Raw genomic sequence first — 21744 nt, forward strand, 5'->3', positions numbered from 1 at the left:
TTATATTTATATTATATCCATCATCTACTTGTAAACTTATTCTCAGCTCTATCATACTGGTTCCCATCCCCTGCCATATTAACTCAAACTGTTCCCAACAGCTCTAGAAAACCTGCCGCAAGGATATTGGAATCCCTCGGATTCATGTTCAACCTGTCCCTTTTGTACAGGTCACACCTGTCCCAGAAGAGGTCCCAATGATCCAGAAATCTGAATTCCTGCCCCCTGCTCCAATTCTTCAGCTTCACGTTTATCTGCCACCTCATTCTATTCTTATACTCATGTGGCACAGACAGCAATCCTGAGATTACTACCTTTGAGGTCCTGCTTCTTAACTACTTTCCTAACTCCTTGTATTCTGTTTTCAGAACCTCCTGCCTTGTTCTACCTATGTCATTGGTACCAATATGTACCATGACTTCTGGCTGCTCTCCCTCCCTTTTAGAGATATTGTGGATGTGTTCAGAAACACCATGGACCCTGGCACCTGGGAGGCAAACTACCATCCATGTTTCCTTTTCGCATCCACAGAATCACCTATCTGTCCCCCTAACTATAGAGTCCCATATTACTGCTGCCATCCTCTTCCGTTCCCCACCCTTCTGAGACACAGTCTCACTGCCAGAGGCATGGCCACTGTTATTTCCCCCCATGTAGATCGTCTCCCCCAACTGTACTCAAAATGGAGTACTTATTGTTGGCAGGAACAGCTACAGGGGTGTTCTCCATTATCTGACCCTTTCCCTTGCCTCTAGTGATGGTCACCCATTTATCTGTCTCCTGTAGCCTTGAGGTGACTACCTCCTTGTAGCTCCTGTCTATCACCTCCTCACTTTTCCTAACAAGCAGAAGGTCATTGAGTTACAGTTCTAGTTCCCTAACCTGGATTCTGCGGAGCTGCATCTCGATGCACCAGGTGCAGATGTGGCCACTGGGGAGGCCCAGCTAAACTTGGTGTGTGTGATAATTTAGTGAAAGATCAAACTTCCTCTCCCTTGCACTAGAATTTGTGTGCAGTGCACTCCCTCCAGAGCACATTTCAGGTCCCTGACAAGCAAAAGTCCATGCATGTGGTTGGTCTTGGAGAAACAAGAAGAACATGAAGAATGTGTTAACCTGCCTCAATGATGATTGTCCAGTAGTATTTACATCCACTGTGGTAAAGTGCTTTGAGAGATCAGTGATGAAACATATCAACCCTTGCCTGAGAAGTGGCTTGGGGCCACTCCATTTTGCCTACCATCACAACAGGTCTACAGTAGATCACATTTCATTGGCTCCTTATTCAACCCTGGAACATCTGGAGAGCAAAGGCGCATAAATCAGAATGATCCTTATCAACTACAGCTCAGCATTCAATACCATCATCCCTCATAACTAATCCGAAAGCTTCAAAAACTTGACCTCAATATCCCCTTCTGAAATTGGATCCTCAATTTCCTTATTTGCAGATCCCAGTCAGTATGAATGGGCAACAACAACTGTTCTACAATCTCCATCAGCACAGGAACACCACGAGACTGTGTGCATAGCCCCCCCCCACCCCACTTGCTTTACGCTTATGACTGTGTGGTTAAGCACAGCTCCAATGCCATACTGAAGTTTGCTGACAACACCACTGTTGTTGGCCAAATCAAAGGTGGTGATGAGTCTGCATATAGAACGGAGGTTGAAATCTGGCTGAGTGGTGATACAACAAAAACCTCTCACTCAATGTCAGCAAGGCAATGGAGCTGATTATTGACTTCAGGAGGAGGAAAACAGAGGTCCATGAGCCAGTCCTGATTTATGGTTTTATTACTATTTATTATTTATGGTGCAACTGTAACGAAAACCAATTTCCCCCAGGATCAATAAAGTTTGACTATGACTTGGGGAATGAAAGATGGAGAGGGTCAGCAACTTTAAGATTTTCAGTGTTATTTCAGAGGATCTGTCCTGGACCCAGCACGTACGTATGATTACGTAGAAAGTGTGGAAGCACCTCTACTTCCTTAGAAGTTTGTGAATATTTGGCATGACATCTAAAACTTTGACAAACTTCTATAGATGTGTGGCGGAGAATATTGACTGGCTGCATCACAGCTGGGTATGGAAACACCAAAGCCCTTAAATGGAAAATCCCACATAAAGTATTGGATACAGCCCAGTCCATCATGGATAAAGCCTCCCCACCACTGAGCACATCTACACAGAGCACTGTCACAGGAAATCAGCATCCATCATCAAGGACCCACACCAGCCAGATCATCCTTTGAAATAGTAACACTCAGGAATTTAATGTTGCCTACGCTTTCCACCTCTGATCCTCTGATGAGGACCGGCTCAAGTATCTCTAGTTTCCCTTTCCTGAAGACTACAATCGGGTCCTTGGTCTTGCTGACATTGAGTGAGATGTTGTTATGACTCCACTCAGCCAGACTTTCAATCACCAATCTTTGTTGGGTCATCAGCAAACGTGAATATGGCATTGGAGCTGTGCTTAGCCACACAGTCACAGGTGTAAAGTGAATAGAGAAGGGGGCTAGCTATACAGCCTTGTGGTGCACCTGTGTTGATGAAGATTGTGGAGGAGATGTTGTTGCCAATCTGAACTGACTGGGGTCTACAAGTGAGGAAACCCAGGATCCAGTTGCACAAGGAAGTATTGAGGCCAGGGTCAAAACTTATTGATTAGTTTTGAGGAGATGATGGTGTTGAATGCTGAGCTGTAGTCAATAAAGAGTGTCCTGATGTATGTATCTTTGCTGCGTAGATGTTCCAGGGTTGAGTGAAGAGCTAATGAAATGACATCTGCTGTGGACCTGTTGCTCCAGTAGGCAAATTGGAGCTGATCCAAGTCACCTCTCAGGCAGGAGCCGATTTGTTTCGTCAGAAGCTTCTCAAAACACTTTATCACTGAGGTCATAAGTGCAACAGGATGATAGTCATTGAGGCAGGTTACCAAGCTTTTCTTGGTCACTGGTATAACTGAAGCCTTCTTGAAACAGGAAGGTACCACACCCTGCTGAAGTGAGAGATTAAAAATATCAGTGAACACACCAGTCAGTCGGTCAATGCAGGTCTTTAGTACTTGGCCAGGTACCCTATCCGGTCCAGATGCTTTTCTTTGATCCATCCTCCTGAAGGCAGCTTCAGATACTGAGATCAAAGGATCATCGGAAGATGTGGGGATTCGCGATGGTTTCTCCATGTTCTGGTGGTCAAAGTGAGCATTGTGCTCATCTGGAAGTGAAGCCCTGGTGTCCCCCGTGTCGTTTAATAACTTTGTCAGAGGCTATAGCATTCAAACTCTGCACTGAACTGTACCCATAACCTATGGACTCTTCATCTTGTGTTCTTGATATTAATTGCTTGCTTGCTTATTTATTTATTCATTCATTCAGTCATTCATTCATTCATTCATTCATTCAGTCAGTCAGTCGTTCATCCATCCTCTTTAGTATTCACACGTTTTGTTGCCTTTGGCACACTGGTCGTTTGTCCTCCCTGTTGGGTGCAGTCTTTCATTGATTCTATTATGCTAATTGGATTTATTGAGCATATCTGCAGGAAAATGAATCTCAGGGTTGAACATGGCGACATATATGTACTTTGATAATAAATTGACTTTGAACTTTGAAGGACACCTCACGGTATAAAGTGCCATTGCTCTCAGCAAGTGTTATTGTAGTGTCACTATTGCAACCGATCGCAAGGCTGCCAGTTCTAAAACTTTGGAGCTGGTCAAGTCCTGCTGCGTACTCACCATAACTTCCCATTTCTCCCCAAGGTTTTCATTTAACTATTTACTGCAAAGCTTGAAGCTATTACGTCATTTTAAGTTTTATTCCTCGTGGGCACACAGTTGAATGGTTCCACAGTACAATAAGATGGACTCTTGACCTCACCATCTATCTCATTATTCTCTACCTGCACTGCATTTTTTCTGTAACTGTAACACTTTCATCCTCCTCCTCCAATATCCCAAAAACATTCAAATTGCTAGTTTAATTGGCCACTATAAAGCCCCACCTGTGTGTAGGTGAGTTGGAGAATCTTTTAGGAGTGGGGAGAATAGAAAACAGGACTGGTACATCAATCTTAGGTGCTTAATGATAGCAAAGGGTCTATTTCACTTCTATATGACCTCAATGATTCTAGTTGGCTGAAGAATCTGACAGACTCAGATAAAAGTCTCAAACATCCAAACTGTTATTCTGTCTCAAAAATGGGGCTCTTGCTCCACAATAACTGTGATGGTGGGGTGCATATTGTGTACATATCACTCAGTAAAATCTAAAATACACCCAGTGGAGATCTTGCGAGGGAAAGTGTGCAAGCAAGTAGTGGAGCCAGCAGTTCTTTCTCGGTCAGTAGCGCTAATTATGCTGCACTGAACCAACAGTACGTTTTACTTGTGCTTGAAATTTCACTTCCTCCAACTTCAGTCGACTTTATTGCTATAAAAAGCTCACTAACTTCCTGGATTATTTTCACCATTCAAAAAAATAGTTCTTTACTTGTGGGACTAACTAACTTTACAAAAGGAATTTATTAAACCAAATCCTGAAAAAAGAACAAATAGATATTAAATATTTATTAAAGTTATTAGGGACTTCGAATTATTAGGGAATTTTTTTGCTCCAGATTTCCAGCATCTGCAGAATCTCTTGTGCTATGGTTAACTCAGTTTATACCACTTTCCAGTTATTATGGCTCTTCTAGTGTTTATCGAGGTATTTTTAAAACTCTGGTGCGACCTAGCGACATCTATGTTTAATATCCTCAGCATCCTCTCTTGTCCAATCACATTCTTTGTGTAATGTTATTACCAGAACTGTGCATAGCTCTTTAGTGAATGGAGGATGGAATCTGAGAGAGCAATGACCTATGTTGTCTCGGTGGGCTACACTGTGAAACACGACAATTTAAACTCCCATGACTAGTTTTTTTTCAGTGGGCAAAACATGTTTGCTTGTTGAAGGGTTTTGTGATTTAAGTGAAAACCTAACACCCAGTCTTCCGCCTTCTTCAGAATCAGAATCAGGTTTAATATCACCAGCACTTGTCATGAAATTCAGCAACACATTGCAGTACATAATAATAAAGAAAAACTGTGAATTACAGTATGAATATATATATTAAATAGTTAAATTAAATAAGTAGTGCAAAAAATGTCATGAGGTAGTGTTCATGGGTTCAATGTCCATTCAGAAATCAGATATCAGAGGGGAAGAAGCTGTTCCTGAATCATTGAGTGCGTGCATTCGGGTTTCTGTACCCCCTTCCTGATGGCAGCAGTGAGAAGAGGGCATGTCCCGGGTGATGGCAGTCCATAATAATGGACACTACCTTTCTGAGGCACCGCTCCTTGAAGATGTCCTGGATACTACGGAGGCTGGTGCCCATGATGGAGCTGACTGAGTTTACAACTCTCTGCAGCTCATGTCAATCCTGTGCAGAAGTGTCCCTGCCCCCACCCCCAATACCAGATGCTAATGCAGCAAATTAGAAAGCTCTCCATGGTATAGTTGTAGAAATTTGCGAGTGTTTTTGGTGACATACCAAATCTCCTCAAACTCCTAATTAAATATAGCCGCGGTCTTGCCTTTGTTATAGCTGCATCTTGTTACTTTGAATCATTACCTATTGTTTGTTACGAGGATAATAATTGACAGGAATGTAATGCTCAAATCCTCTGGTGTCTTCGCAGCATTCTGTGAAGATGGCTGCAGGAACGGAGGTACCTGCGTCGCTCCCAAAGTCTGTGCATGTCCTCAAGGATTCACAGGACAATTCTGTGAAACTGGTAAGCAAAGATATTCTTTTTCATTGGCCATTTCTCACGATGAAGGATGACTTGCTGTAGTTCAAAAAGTTCAGAGTACATTTATTATCAAAGTATTCATATACCAAATACAACCCTGAGATTCATCTTCATGCAGGCAGCCACAAAACAACAAAGCACAATAGAATTTACAAAAAAAAACACCACAAACATTGACATACTTCCAATGTGCAAAAAAAATCGTGTAAACGATAAAATAGCAAACAAACAATCCTCAGAACATGAACCGCAGTGTCCCTGAAAATAAATCCAATTGAGCACTGCAGCCGGTCCAGGAGCCCAATGGTTGCACACCACAACCGTGGAGCACTGAACGCCTGTGGCAGGAGTCCGGTTTGGCAAATATTTCTGGGTTCCACAAAATGCCCGATTGTGCAGACAGTTCGAAAGCATACCTCTCACTGGAGAAATTACAGGCTGCGGATTGCAGTGAGTAAGTAGTTGAGGAGTCCTACGCTGGATCAATAGACTCTGCCACAGGCAGGGCGGGTGGGCATTGAGAGCTCCTTAAGGATCGAGTCTGTGAGCCCAGTGTCTTCCTGGATGCTCCTCCATTTTGAGCGGTTACTCCCATGATTTAAATCTCGGCAAACTTTTCCACAGGAGTGGTTTGCCATTGGCTTCTTCTGGGCAGTGTCATTTCAAGATGGGTGACCCCAGCCATTACCAATACTCTTCGGCGGTTGTCTGCTGGTATCAGTGGTTGCAAAACCAGGACTTATGATGTGCATTAATTGTTCATACAACCATCCATCACCTGCTTCCACGGCTTCATGTGACCCAGAACGAGGGCTAAGCAGGTACTACACCTTGCCCAAGGGTGACTTGCAGTCTAGCGGGGCGAAGGGGTACCTTACACCTCTTTCGGTAAAGCCATATCTCCACCCTGCCACACAAGATTTGCTTTAGTGAGGAGATTAACCTGAGCTCAGCCTTCGTGTCCACATATAAGCAAATGTCATCTGTGCATTCTTTTCACCGGGAGATACAATGGTGTATGACTAAAATTATTTAAAAAACTCGTTCCGTGTTCTTTTCTGATTCAGGAAGGGGCATCTGTGCAATAACAGAAGCACTGCACAATAAATCACTTTATTAGAATTATAACACATGCAGAATTGAAAAACAAATTATGGATGAGGAAGGAGTAAAGAAAACAACTTAATACTCGTTGTTCTTCTTCCTCCTCTTGCGCCCTTAACTCCTGGTGGAGTCATCGGGGCCGTCGTGACAAGCTTTGCACCAGCTTTTTGGTGTGCTCATCATGCAGCGTGTCTTGGGCAAACATAATACTTATCATCCAATTAATAAGCCGATCCCTGCAATAATAGAGGAAAACACAGACAATCTTTCACACCGCCTTCTCTCGCTTTCCCTCACTCTGTCAATAAACTTGTCCATTTTGTGCATTTTATATTTCAGTAATATTTGAGTAATCTTGTGTGTGTATATATATATACTACTTGCACTACTTAATTAGTCTATTATATATATAACTTACATTTTCTCTATTATTATGTACTCATGGTACTGCTAGCACAAAGACCACAAATTTTACGACATATGCTGGTGATATTAATCCCGATTCTGATATATATATATATATCATAATCTATATTCTGTTTAAATATGAAGTTAGAACTGCATTTCGGACTCCCGTGTTTTCCTTGGAATTAATTTAATGTTTTGAAGTTACAAAACCTACCGTCCCTATTTCCAACTTCCAGCACTAGCCCTCGTTGTGACCTAGCCTAAGAGCGAATTCCTCTCTGCACAAAGAAAGTGCCATTTTTATACCCTTCAAGATCCTTAATTGTAATGCAAATGCTGGTTTGCTTAGTGTTCCTAGAGCCAAGCATATAAGAACTGGTAACGAAGGCATTTTGCTCTTGTGCATCAAAAATCTGGAATACTCTATTGACTGGAACACACTAAGCTAGCACTGTGGAACGTTTCAAATTATTTCTAAATACCTACGTTTTAAACCTGGCCTACTTATAGGATTACTTAATGCTTGATGATGTTGATTACATTTATATAATTCAGTATATTCAATTATATTTTATTCTCTATGTTTGTCTTTACTTATGCTTTTAACTTTGTCTCATATTTTTATGGCTATATTGATTTATCTTTACAATCTATGTAAAGTACTTTGAGCCTGCATCTTAAGGATGCTAAAAATAAAGTTATTATTATTATTAAAACTCAAACATGATAACACTTAACCCAGTACTTTTCATCCGTTAGTGCTACCAGCTGCATTCTCTTCTCTCTTACATCCTTTGGCTGAGATCAGGGATTTCCAGCCTTCATTATGCCATGGACCCTACCAATAACCAAGGGTTCTGTGGACTCCAGGCTGGGAACCCCTGGCCTAGACGCCTAACTTGAGAAAATAGAGACAACAGGTCTGTAAGGAGGAAAACATTCTTCACCAATATCTCATCTCAAGGATGTTTGTTCATGACTATCACCGCATTCCAAGTTGACACTGTTTAATCTTTCGAATTTCCATTTTATTTTAACGTGTACCAAGGAGGAATCACTTTTAACTCTTTCCTTCCAAATGGACATAATCTTCACAGCGTAACTAATGCAAGAAAAACAGAGAACATCACCAACCACTCTATGTGGTCTTGTTTGACCTACCAATTTGTTGAAAGATCATGAAAAATCCATCACAAATTTGGCTCATTAATTTATTTCCATTCTGTATCTGCTACATTATGCCACGCATTCTGTGATCCTAGCCAAGACTCAATCCCAGTGTAAACTTAAGTGAAGCAGAACTGCATCTCTGCATCAATCCTCTTCATAATATTCCTCATTGCAATATTAGATTTCACCTCCAATAAGTTCCCAGGGGGGTAAAACTAATCTGCAGAATCATTGGGAAATTTTTTGTCCTCGATCACCAGACAAAAGTAGGATCATACCTCATCCTGGCCATCGATTTATGATATGCAGAGGATGCTTTGTATACGTGCACACTGGGAGACTGAGCTCCAAGTCATTTTCAATTCCTTCACTGAAAAGGCTTGATGAGCTCCTGCAAGAATGGCTAAAGATACTAGAGCGCTCTTATTTCAGTTTGGCAGAGAAAAAGATGTCTCCGCAGCATAATAAAATTGTGTAGCCCTGCACTAGACCATAAATTGAATATTAGATTTTTAATATAAAACTGCGTTCGAGTTCAGCTTGCAGTTTAATATGTATGTGAAGTATGAAATCTACAAAATGCTGAAAATAGAAGTAGCAACATCAGTGGAAAGAGGAACAGAATTAATGATCTCTCATCAGGGGTTAAAGTGTACCTCTTTACTTAAAGTTTTTAAGTTTCACCATAATATTGCACATTGAACCATAACTTCACATTAGGGACTTCCACCAGTTCAGCTGGCTTTGACCAAAGATTATTGAGAGATTTTGCTGTTCAAAATTAATTGCAACAGGGCCAATCTATCAGCCACCTCATTACTACACTGGGATCCCTTGTGATTTAACCAGTCACCAAGGTGTACCAGTGACTGACTGATAATAGAGTGCTGGCAGACTGCAAACTGATTAAACTGCGCTAGCTTTGACACAAACCGAATATGATCCCTCCAACATTTGTACTGGGCTTTGGCCATGTTATTGCTGCAGGCCTTATTAAACCACCTGCCCCCTCTTTCTTCTGACAGTTTTCCTCAGGCTAAATTTGGTTAGGGATTCTCTGTGTGAAGCCTGACATGAATACGGATTTCTGTAGCCCACATCGACAAAGGGGGTCAATAGGTTGGAGGCTTTAATTCACCGAGGTCAGAGAAAATCCCTTCACATTTCTGGCACGTTACCGCTGCTAGAAATACACAATAAACGAACATCAGAAGCTGTAATGTAAACATGACTTTCGGGACCCCCTATGCTTAGCATAGCAAAAAGCAGTTGGGAAACATATAAACACTACAGTAGTTCTCTTTCCATTGTTCGTAAGACTTATTTCCCTTCAGTCAAATGGCCATTTCTAGCTACAAGAACATGTCAGCCAGAGTAAACATCAGTCAAATGATATTAATAACTGAACAAAAACTTAATACTTTCATGACATTTAAAATAAACCAGGTAATTTTACTGAAAATACATATTTTGTATTCGTCCATGCAAGTAATTAATAAAAATATTGAAAAGAAAGAAAATGAGAAACACTCAGAAGTGGTTTTAAGCTAAGTATTATTCTCTGCTAAGTATTTCTCAACAGCCAGAAGACAGTCATAAACATTGCACAGTGTCCCAAAGAAAATGCCCTGAGGAACAAAGACTTTTACTTATTTTCCTCATTTAAAAATTTAATAACCATCTTCTGGTAACTCTGTAAACAAATAGATTGAAATAGACACCATCTACAAACCCCTAGTAGCCAAAGAAAGGCATGTCAATAGAATTCAAAGACCAGTCAGGACCGAGGCCAGCAAAGAGGGGGGGGGGGGGGAACTACATACATACGTATGAGCACTCCCAGTACTCCCAGAGAGAACAACAACTGTGCACTGAGGATATCACCTCTGGTGATGAAACGTCTGCAAGCTAATTGCCAAGCTTGTCAAACCCCGTAACATCAAATAACTCAACCCAAGCTGCTATAATTCACCACCATCATGATAACCTCCATAATAAAATTTAATTTAAACTCTATCAGGCGATATTTAACAAGGTAGTGACTTTTAGAGTCAGGGTCAATTGACAGCTCAGCAACTGCCAGTTTACTGGAGAAGTAAATACCAAGCTAATGTGGAAACAGCTTTCTGAATCGGAATGATTTAAGATAGATTTGAATTCTCTGTCCCACAGCTGCAGAGACTCGGGTGCTGAGTGTATGGAAGTTGTATATTCTCACCATGACCATTTGGATTTTTGCTGGATGCTCCAAGTTTTCTTCCAGAACCAAAGGATGTACTAGTTGGTTTATTGGTTACTGTACAGGTACTGAACGTTAGTACAGGTAAATGAGGAAAGAAGAAAGGAGTGATGGTGTGTTTGTAACAAAGAATAAGTCCGAGGGCTACAGGAAATTCAGGGTGGAGAATGTGGACAGGGCTGACTGAATGAAAGTGTGCAAGATCCAGTGACCCAGTGAACATCTCCTCCTCGCTGACGATCAACACTGGGGCACTCAGGGGTGTGTGCTTAGCCCACTGCTCTATTATCTATATACACATGACTGCATAGCTAGGCAGAGCTCAAATGCCATCTATAAATTTGCTGATGATACAACCGTTGTTGGTAGAATGTCAGGTGGTGACGAGAGGGCGCACAGGAGTGAGATTTGCCAACTAGTGGAATGGTGCTGCAGCAACAACCTGGCACTCAATGTCAGAAAGACGAAAGAACTGATGGTGGACTTCAGGAAGGGTAAGACGAAGGAACACATACCAACCCTTATAGAGGGATCAGAAGTGGAGAGAGTGAGTGGCTTCAGGTTCCTGAGTGTCAAGATCTCTGAGGATCTAACCTGGTCCCAACATATCGATGCAATTGTAAAGAAGGCAAGACAGCCATTATACTTTATTAGGAGTTTGAAGAGATTTGGCATGTCAACAAATACACTCAAAAACTCCTATCGATGTACCGTGGAGAGCATTCTGACAGGCTGCATCACTGTCTGGTATGGAGGGGCTACCCATACAGGACCGAAAGAAGCTGCAGAGGGTTGTAAATTTAGTCGGTTCCATCTTGATTACTAGCCTACAAAGTACCCAGGGCATCTTCAAGGAGCGGTGTTTCAGAAAGGCAGCGTCCATTATTAAAGACCTCCAGCACCCAGGGCATGCCCTTTTCTCACTGTTACCATCAGGTAGGAGGTACAGACGCCTGAAGGCACACACTCAGCGATTCACGAACAGCTTCTTCCCCTCTGCCATCCAATTCCTAAATGGACATTGAACCCTTGGGCACTACCTCACTTTTTTTTAATATATAGTATTTCTGTTTTTGCACAATTTTTAATCTATTCAATATACATATATTGTATAAACTGAATAAGATCTGCTTATTTATTTATTTATTATTATTTTTTTCTTCTATGTTATGTATTGCAGCGAACTGCTGCTGCTAAGTTAATAAATTTCACGTCACATGCCAGTGATAATAAACCTGATTCTGATTCTGGTCTGAATACCTTCCTTCTCTGTTTAATCATGATCATTATGTGCCACGTTACATGACGTGGGCCATCACAGTCCCGGGACCATGATTGTTCTTGGCAAACTTTACTGCAGAAGTTGTTTGCCATTACCTTCTTCTGGGCAGTGTCTTTACAAGACAGGTGACCCCAGCCATTATCTAGAGTCTTCAGAGATTGTCTGTCTGGCATCAGTGGTCGCATAACCAGGACTTGTGATATGTACCAGCTGCTCATACGACCATCCACCACCTGCTCCCATGACTTCACCCTGATCGGGGTGGGAGTGGGGCGGTCGTTAAGCAGGCGCTACTCCTTGCCCAAGGTGACCTGCAGGCCAGCGGAGGGAACCCTCTCCCTGTTATAATAGGCAAGTAATAAAGTAAAGCAGTTCACCTATTTTTATTTGATACTTATATCAAGTTTTTCTTTACATACTAACCCTATAGCAAGTTGATGAATCTGCTCCTAAATCTTTGACGGTGACTCTCATCATAGTCTTAAGAATGTTACAAAGAAAGACAATTAAGTAGCTCAGTAACACACATAAAAGTTGCTGGTGAACGCAGCAGGCCAGGCAGCATCTCTTGGAAGAGGTACAATCGACGTTCCGGGTCGAGACCCTTCGTCAGGACTAACGTCTCGGCCCGAAATGTTGTCTGTACCTCTTCCTAGAGATGCTGCCTGGCCTGCTGTGTTCACCAGCAACTTTTATGTGTGTTGCTTGAAATCCCAGCATCTGCAGATTTCCTCGTGCTTGCGTAAATAGCTCGGTGGTATGTTGTTTTAATTTTTTTTCTTGGCTTGAGAAAAGAGCAACTATTTACCCTTGAAACTAGACAAATATACAGTGAATCATACAATTCAGTTTATGTCCACCATTCAGGATGTTACATCAGCTTAGAAATTTATGTTTTGTATGCGAGCCTCCTACTGCTATAGGATCCAAAGCCCAAGGCAACATAGGCCAAGAAAATTGTCCTGCTCACTATACGCACAGAGGTTTTGGGAAGGATTTGAATGGCTTCTGCCTGCACTGCAGAAGAGCTTGAGATCTCAACTAATAGACGCTGCAAGCTGATAATATCCACAAATGTGCCATCTTCACTTCCATTCTGAAGACTATGATCCCAAAGCTCAGCTATGTGTTCTCCACAAGATGATTCTACTATTTTATGCTCTTTGACATTCAGTGCACACTTGAGAAAACTGCCAATGCAACAAGCATTTTGTTGTATGTATACGCCACATTTCTTCAATAGTTTGCTCTTTCTAAGTATTCTTTGCGTTATAATTTAGAATCAGATTTATCATCATGGATATACGACATGTAATTTGTTGTCTTATGGCAGCAGTAGAGTTCAAAGTCATAAACATTCAAATACAAGTAAATTAATTAAAAATGGAATAATATGGGAGTGTTCGTGGATTCATGGACTGTTCAGAAATCTGATGGTGGAAGGGAAGAAGCTGTTCCTAAATCACTTGAGTCTGGGTCTTCCAGCTCCTGTACCTCCTTCTCAATTGGAGTAATAAGAAGAGGTCATGTGCCAGATGGTGAGGGTCTTTAGACCCTGGAACCATAAGATATACGAGCAGAATTGGGACATTTGGCCCATTGAGTCTGCTCTGCCATTTCATCATGGCTGATCTAATTTTCCCTCGCAGTCCCAAACTACTGCCTTCTCACTTTATGCCCCGACTAATCAAGAATCCATCAACCTCTGCCTAAAATATACCTAAATACTTGGCCTCCACAACTGTCTGTGGCAACAAATTCCACAGATTCACCATTCTCTGGCTAAAGAAATTCCTCCTCATTTCCATTCTAAAACTATGCCCCTCTATTCTGAGGCTGTGTCCTCTGGTCTTAGAGGACCCACCATAGGAAACATCCTCTTCACATCCACTGTATCAAGGCCTTTCACCATTCGATAGGTTTCAATTAGGTCACCCCTTATTCTTCTTAATTCTCGTGAATCTTGGCCCAGAGATATCAAACACTCTTCATTTGACACGCCATTCAATCCTGGAATCATTTTCATGAACTTCCTTTAAACTTTCTCCTATGCCAACACAACACACACACAATGCTGGAGGAACACAGCTGAAGGCTCTCAGCCTGTAATGAAAACATACTGTTTTCCATAAATGCTGCCTGGCCTGCTTAGTTCCTCCAGCACTATGTGTGTGTTGATTGGATTTCCAATATCTGCAGATTTTCTCTTGTTCGCCAGTGTCAACTCATCTTTTCAAAGATAAGGGGCCCAAAACTACTCACAATACTCCATACGAGGCCTCATCAGTGCCTTATAAAGCCTCAACACTACATCCTCGTTTTTATATTTTAGTCCTCTTGAAATGATGCTAACATCGCATTTACCTTCCTTACCACAGACTCAGCCTGAAAATTAACCTTTAAGAAATCCTGCACAAGGCCTCAGATTTTTAAATTTTCTCTCAATTTAGAAAATAGTCTAGCATTTTATTTCTTTTAACAAAGTGTATGACCGTGCACTTCCCGACACTGTCTTCCATCCTCCATTTGCTACTTCTTTTCCCATTCTCCTGATCTCTCTAGGTATTTGTGTAGACTGTCTACCAGCCCCTCCACGTATCTTCGTATCATCTGCCACAGAGCCATCAATTCCGACATCCAAGTTATCAACATATAACGTAAAAAGAAGCAGTCACAACACAGACCCCTGTGGAACATCACTACTTACTGGTAGCCAGTCAGAAAAGGCTCCCTTTATTGTCGCTCTTTGCCTCCTGCCAATCAGTCACTGCTTTATCCATGCTAGTATCCTTCCTGTAATACCATGGGCTCTTAACTTGTTAAGCAACCTGATGTGCGGCATCTTGTCAAAGGCCTTCTGAAAAGCCGAGTGCACAATATCCACCGTTGCTCTTTTGTCTATCCCGCTTGTTATTTCTTCAAAGAATTCCAACAGGTTTGTCAGGCAAGGTTTTCCCTTGAGGATACCCTGTCATCTATGGCCTGTCCTATCATGTGCCTCCAAGTACCCCGAAGCCACATCCTTAGTAATCATCTTCAACACCTTCCCAACCCCTGAGATCAGACTAACTGACCAATAATTTCCTTTCTTCTGTCCCTCTCTCCCTTCTTGAAGAGTGAAATGACATTTGCAATTTTCCAGTCATCCGGAACCATGCCAGAATCTAGAGATTCTTGAAATATCATTATTAATGCCTCCTCAATCTCTTCAGCCACCTCTTTCAGAACCTTGGGGTGTACACCATCTTCTTCAGGCGGTTTATCTACCCTCAAACCTTTCAATTGCCCAAGAACTTACTCCCTAGTAAAGACAATTTCATGTACTTCTGATCCTGACCCTCTGGAACTTCAGCCTTACTGCTAGTGTCTTCCACAGTGAAGCCTGATACAAAATACTTACTCAGTTTGTCTGGAGGATTGAACATATTATGAACACTACCCCTAAGGGTTCCTTTATCTTAAGCTCTCTAATCAATTCTAGTTCATTGCACAACACCCAATCTGGAATAGCTGATCCCCTAATGAGTTCAACCACAAGCTGCTCTAAAAGGCAAACTTGTAGGTACTCTAGAAATTCCTCCTCTTGGGATCCAGCACCAACCTGATTTTCCCGATCTACCTGCATATTGAAATCCTTCATGACTATTGTAACATTGCCCACTTGGCATGCATTTTCTATCTCCCGTTGTAATTTGTAGACCACATCTTTACTACTGTTTGGGGGTTTGTATACAACTCCCAGCAGCATCTTTCTACCTTTGCAGTTCCTTAGCTCTATCCACAATGATTCAACACCTTCCAACCCTATGTCACATCTCTCTAATGATTTGAATTCATTTTTACCAACAGAGCCATGCTGCCCCCTTCTACCTACCTGCCTGTTCTTTTGACACGATGTGTTTCCTTGGACGTTAAGCTCCCAGCTATAATTTTCTTTCATCCATGACTCAGTGATACCTACAACATCATACATGCCAACCTGCAACTGTGTTACAAGTTCATCTGCTTTATTGCGTATACTGCGCGCATTCAAATATAACACCTTCCATTCTGTATTCACCGTTTTCAATTTTGTCCAGCTTTTACATTGCAACTCATCCTGTTGGCTGCAATTTAACCCAATCATCAGCCTCTCCTTGCTAGGAATCTCTTACATATTGCCTTTATTTGTAAACCAACCACCTTATCTTCAATGATATCACTTCAGTACCCATCCCCCTCCCAAATCAGTTTAGGCTCTCCCAAACAATTCTAGCAAACCTGCCCACAAGGATATTGGACCCCTCAGGTTCAAGCATAATCTATCCATTTTGTACAATTTGTACTTTCCCCAGAAGAGATCTCAGTGATCCATAAATCTAAACCCCTGCCATGCATTCACCTGCCAAATCATCCTATTCTTACTCCTTCCCCTCAATGGTACGTAGCAAAGGCAGCATTCCAGAGATCATTATCTTGAAGGTCCTGTTTTTCAGTTTTCTACCAAAATCCCTAAAAATCTCTCTTCAGGTCCTCCTCACTTTGTCTACCTATGCCATTGGTGCCAACATACACCAAGTTCTTCATGCTGGATGCCACCATCTTAAGTTGCTGCCTCTTGAAGATGTCCTTGATGGTGTGGAGGCTTCTGCCCCATGATGGAGCTGGCAGAGTCAACAATTCCCTACAGCCTCTTGCGATCTTGTGAATTGGAGGCTGCGTAACAGGCTGTGATGCAACCTGTCAAAACGCTCACCACTGTACATCTATAGAAATCCTTGGTGTGTGACCTCACCTTCGGAGAAAGCAGCACCCGAGATATTTTTTTCCATGGTTCCATCTTGTGAATGTCTTACCATATTTAGATTCCCCTTCAGGCTACAGTTCAGCAGTGGACTAATGGTCAGAATCCAACCATTACATTGGGCGATGGGGAGGAGATACATCTCTACCAGAGAAGATGTAAGGTGCTCTGTTCCTCCACTGGCCTGCAGTTACTCTTGGGAAAGGTGTAGCACCTGCTTAGCTCCCAGATTAGGGTCATATGAAGCCATGGGATCAGGCGGTGGATGGTCATATGACAGCTAGTGCATATCCCACGTCCTGGTTACTGATGACAGACAGCCAGTCTCTGAAGAGTATTGATAACGGCTGGGGTCACCCATCTTGTAAAGACATTGTCCAGACGAAGGTAATTGCAAAGCACTTCTGTAGAAATATTTGCCAAGAGCAGTCATGATCTTGGGACCATCACCTACTTCCTACAATATGGTTCATATTGATGATGATGATGATGACATTGATAAGGTAAATTACTTGATCATCACTCTCCTCTTCCACTATTTGAACTTCTTAACTTTATGAAAGGAGAAGATCAGTGGGGGAAGATGTGGTGCGATCAGTAGAAAATAACAGTGAGTGCTAATGTCATCAGCAACTGATGTTATAGTCACTTGCTTAGTGAGTCAGAGTGCAAGTGCAATCCACAGAGGTGGCATCCAAGGTGGACAACAGTTAAAATCGAATAGTCCTAGAGCACTACAACACAGAAACAGGCTCTTCAGCCCTTCTAGTCTGTGCTAAACTATTATTCTGCCAAATCCCACCAACCTGCATAGCCCTCCCATCCAAAAGTTCAACAATTAGCTTTATTTGTCACATGTACATCAAAACTCACAGTGAAATGCATCCTTTTTTGCCTCAGATCAGATCACTGAGGTTTTTGCTGGGGCAGCCCGTAAGTGTTACCGCGCCTCTGTTGCCAACATAGCATGCCCACAACTTACTAACCCTAAGCGGCACATCTTTGAAATGTCGGAGGAAACTGGAATATGCGGAGGAAACCCAAGTGGCCACGGGAAGAACGTACAAACTGCTTACAGACCCCGGTGCTGATTTTAACTGATCGTACAGCCGGCACTGTAAAGCGATGCACTACTGCTCCGCTGCCGTGCCACATATGATCAGCACCATCTCATCCACGGGTAATCGTGGCCTGCTCCTTGCAGATTAGTTGGTGGACTCTGTAAGCCAGGTGTTTCCAACTTGGTGTCCACTGACCCTCTGTTCTTGGTAGGGGTCCATGGCATAAAAAAGGTGGGGAACCCCTGTTATAAGCATAGGAATCACGTTAGTGAGTGTTGTGAAAAGTGGATGATGTGGTTTCCTTAGTCCAGTCAGTGAAAATAGTGAGCAGTTAGATGATACTGATAAAGGTGCACTTTTGGAGTGCTAATGAGACTAGGATAGATACCACGAATGGTAAGATATTGAGGGACAGGGAGACCTTGGTGTACAAGTTGAAAGATCCTCAAAGGAACACCATGGGTAGATAATGTGGCGAGGATAGTTACTGATCGTCCTAAATCTTGGCATCAAATACAAGAGCAGAAAGGTTAAGCTTTAACTTTGAACACAGAGAGATTCTGCAAATGCTGGAAATCCGGAGTAACATACACAAAGTACTGGAGGAACTCAACAGGTCAGGCAGCATCTATGGAAATGAATAAACAGTCTACATTTCAGACCAAGATACTTCACTGAGACCTGTTTATTCCTTTCCACAGAAACTGCCTGACTTGCTGAGTTCTTACAGCATTTTGCGTAAGCATCAACTTCATAAACCATTGATTATATCTCAGCTGGAATAGTGCAGACAGTTCTGGTCACCACACTCTAGAAAGGATGTGATAGCACTGGAGAGGGTGCAAATTAGATTATATTTATTAGTCACGTTGAAATATACTGTGAGATACATTGTTCACATTAACAACCAACATCATCTGTAGATGACCTGGGGCAGCCCACAGGAGTCACCACACCTCCAGTGCCAACATACATTTACCAATGCTGCATCTCTGCCTGAGGAGAGACTGAGAGGATGGCTATTTTTTCCATGGAGATGAGGAGGTTAAGAGGAGATGTAATTCAGGTATGTAAAATGATGATGGTTACATATACCCCAGAATGCAGGAAACGTCTTTCCATTTCTGCGTTAGATAAAAACTGGATGATTTAGGTTGAAGGTAAGGGAAAGAGGTTTTGAGGGGATCTGAGTGGCACGTTTTTCACCCAGAGAGCAGCAAGTACCTGCAATACACCGAGGGAGAGAATGTGCAGTGGAAGCAGGGTATTCCAGATTAAGAAGTACCAAGATGAATACTTGAATTGCCTAGCTTTAAGGCTATGGACCAAGTGCTGGAAGATGGGATTAATACAGATGGGTACCCTCAGGTTGGCATAAATGTGATGGGCTGAATGGCCTGTTTCCATGTGACATGATTCATTAACTCGATGATCCTAAGTTTGTGAGGCTCATAGTGTCAAGGCTGTAATGTTAGGCTGCAGCAGACCGATGTTGTGTCTGGTCTGGAAAGACATGATTGGCAGGCAAGCAGTGGAAGTGGGAAGGATGGAGTTGAACTGAATATCATGTAAGGCTTGTGCTGAATTGGTAGGATATGGATTTGAAGGCATATACATCATCTTTGAATACCTTAAGCAATTTCTTAGTGCTTTGACCTCCACAGCTATCTACTCTTAAGACATCACAGTATCTGTCTGGGTAGCCCTTGATGCCATTAAACCTTCTACAATGAGGACTCCAGTGTCTATGGAAAACTATGGAACCTACACTTCTACATTGCCCTAATCTTGAAAGTTCCCTAAGTCAGTCTCACAATTTCAGTACACTTTAAGAAGCTCAGACTGGATTTAAGTGGTGTGAACCACTCAGAAACTTGGGTATCCTGGTGAGGATAATGAAAAAAAACATGCCAGCCATCTTTTATATTAGCAGGGATGCCACTACATGTGTTACCCGGTTTGAAAACCAGGTGACATAAACACAAAAGATTCTGCAGGTGCTGGAAATCCAGAGCAATGCACACACAATGCTGGAGCAACTCAGCACGTCAGACAGAATCTGCGGAAAGGAACAAGAAGTCGACGTTTTGGGCCGAGACCCTTCTTCAGGACTCTTGGCCCGAAACATCAATGTTACATTCACTTCCACAGATGCTGCCTAACCTGCTGAGTTCCTCCAGCACTTTGTATGTGTTACACTGGATTTCTAGAATCGGCAGAATCTTTTGTGTTTATGCTATCTGGTTTAGAAGCTAAGGGCACAGATTAAATATGCACCACAAACTCATATCTGTAATATGGGCTCCCAGTAGAAACTGTACTCAAGAAAAATGTAGACAACTGCATGGAAACAAATCAAATTTGAACGGTATCTTTTTTTCTGTAAATATCCTAATATAATTGTCTAAGTTATTAATATGTTTGGAAAGGGTTTCTGTAAATGTCTATTGCAGAAAATACTGCATTGAGAGCAAATATTTCTAAAATGTTTAATGGATCTCTTGTAGCGGTGTGCTACACACAGCGCTAGAATAACCACACGGAGTTGGTGAGTTGGAGTTGCGATGAAAGAGATTTATTCAAACATCGCGGCCTGCTTTAAAGCCTTCCCGTTCCCGCTAGGTGCTAGAAAGTGGGTCGCCACATAACCCCCCCACCCCCAGAACCGGCGATACCTCCCCCAATGTCCACAGTCAGGATCGGCCTCTGTTTGGGTGGTCTGCCCCTGCGCCGCGGTGCCTGAGCCCGGACCGGCTGCGCCAAGTCCACATGGGCCGGTTTGAGTCGATCCACCGTGAAAACCTCCTCTCTCCCCCCAATGTCCAGGTGTGGGGCTGGCAACTTCGCTTCACCCAGGGAGAACGTTTGAAGAGTCTTGGTGTGGACTAGTCGCTTCCCTTGCAGGTCGACCAGCAGGCTGTGGGCTCGCAGAAAATCCGCCCCCAGGAGTGGTTGGGCCACGGCGGCCAGTGTGAAGTCCCACGTGAACCGGTTGGAGCTGAACTGTAGCTGCACTGTGCAGGTGCCGTAGGTTCGTATTGTGCTGCCATTTGCAGCCCTCAGGGTGGGTCCGGGTTCTCTGTTGCGGGTGTCGTAACTCGTTGAAGGTAAAACGCTGATCTCCGCTCCAGTGTCGACCAAAAATCGGCGTCCTGACTGCTTGTCCCAGACGCACAGGAGGCTGTCCTGATGGCCAGCCGCCGTAGCGATCGGCGGCGGCTGGGCCTTGGCGTTTCCCGGGAATTTGCAGGGTGATCTATAGCGGCGGGCCTCTGTGCCCCACCGCTGGTGGTAGAAGCACCATTGTTCGTTGGGCTCTGCTGCCGGGCCTGGTCTGGTCCGTCGTTGGGCATGCAGCTTGGTGATCTGTGCGACGGATGCCCCTCTCTCCTTCTTGGCATTCCACAACACATCTGCTCGGGCCGCCACCTCCCGGGGGTCGCTGAAATCTGTGTCGGACAGAAGCAGGCGTATGTCCTCGGGCAGTTGCTCTAGGAACGCCTGCTCGAACATGAGGCAGTTGTTTGTGTCCTTCAGCCAGGGCTAGCATCTCGTTCGTTAATGCCGATGGTGGCCTGTCTCCCAAGCCATCCAGGTGCATTAAGCGGCGTGCTCGTTCGCGCCGTGAGAGTCCGAAAGTCCTTATGAGCAGGACTTTGAATGCTGTGTATTTGCTGTCCTCCGGGGGCGACTGTATAAACTCCTCAACTTGTGCAGCTGTCTCCTGGTCGAGGGAGCTTAGCACGTAGTAGTAGTGAGTGGACTCTGCGATTATCTGCCGAATGTGGAATTGTGCTTCTGCTTGTTCGAACCATAAATGGGGTCTCAGCGGCCAAAAGCTTGGCAGTTGTAACGAAACTGCGTGAACAGATGCGGCGTCGATCATCG

At 43.1% G+C, this 21744-nt stretch overlaps 1 protein-coding gene across 3 annotated transcripts in view; it reads left to right on the forward strand.

The window, feature by feature from the left end:
* The window catches only part of LOC140203305 (protein kinase C-binding protein NELL2-like), a 351554-nt gene that overhangs the window by 215119 nt on the left and 114691 nt on the right, over nucleotides 1–21744 (forward strand). For 2 of the 3 annotated variants that reach the window (XM_072269319.1, XM_072269321.1), the window contains exon 15: nucleotides 5696–5791. The exons of the other annotated variant lie outside the window; for it this stretch is intronic. In XM_072269319.1, the coding sequence (XP_072125420.1) occupies nucleotides 5696–5791 (96 nt within the window). The remainder of the gene's footprint in view (nucleotides 1–5695; nucleotides 5792–21744) is intronic. 3 annotated transcript variants of the gene reach the window in all.

The sequence above is a fragment of the Mobula birostris genome, chromosome 9, assembly GCF_030028105.1.
Source record: "Mobula birostris isolate sMobBir1 chromosome 9, sMobBir1.hap1, whole genome shotgun sequence".
Lineage (NCBI taxonomy): Eukaryota > Metazoa > Chordata > Chondrichthyes > Myliobatiformes > Myliobatidae > Mobula > Mobula birostris.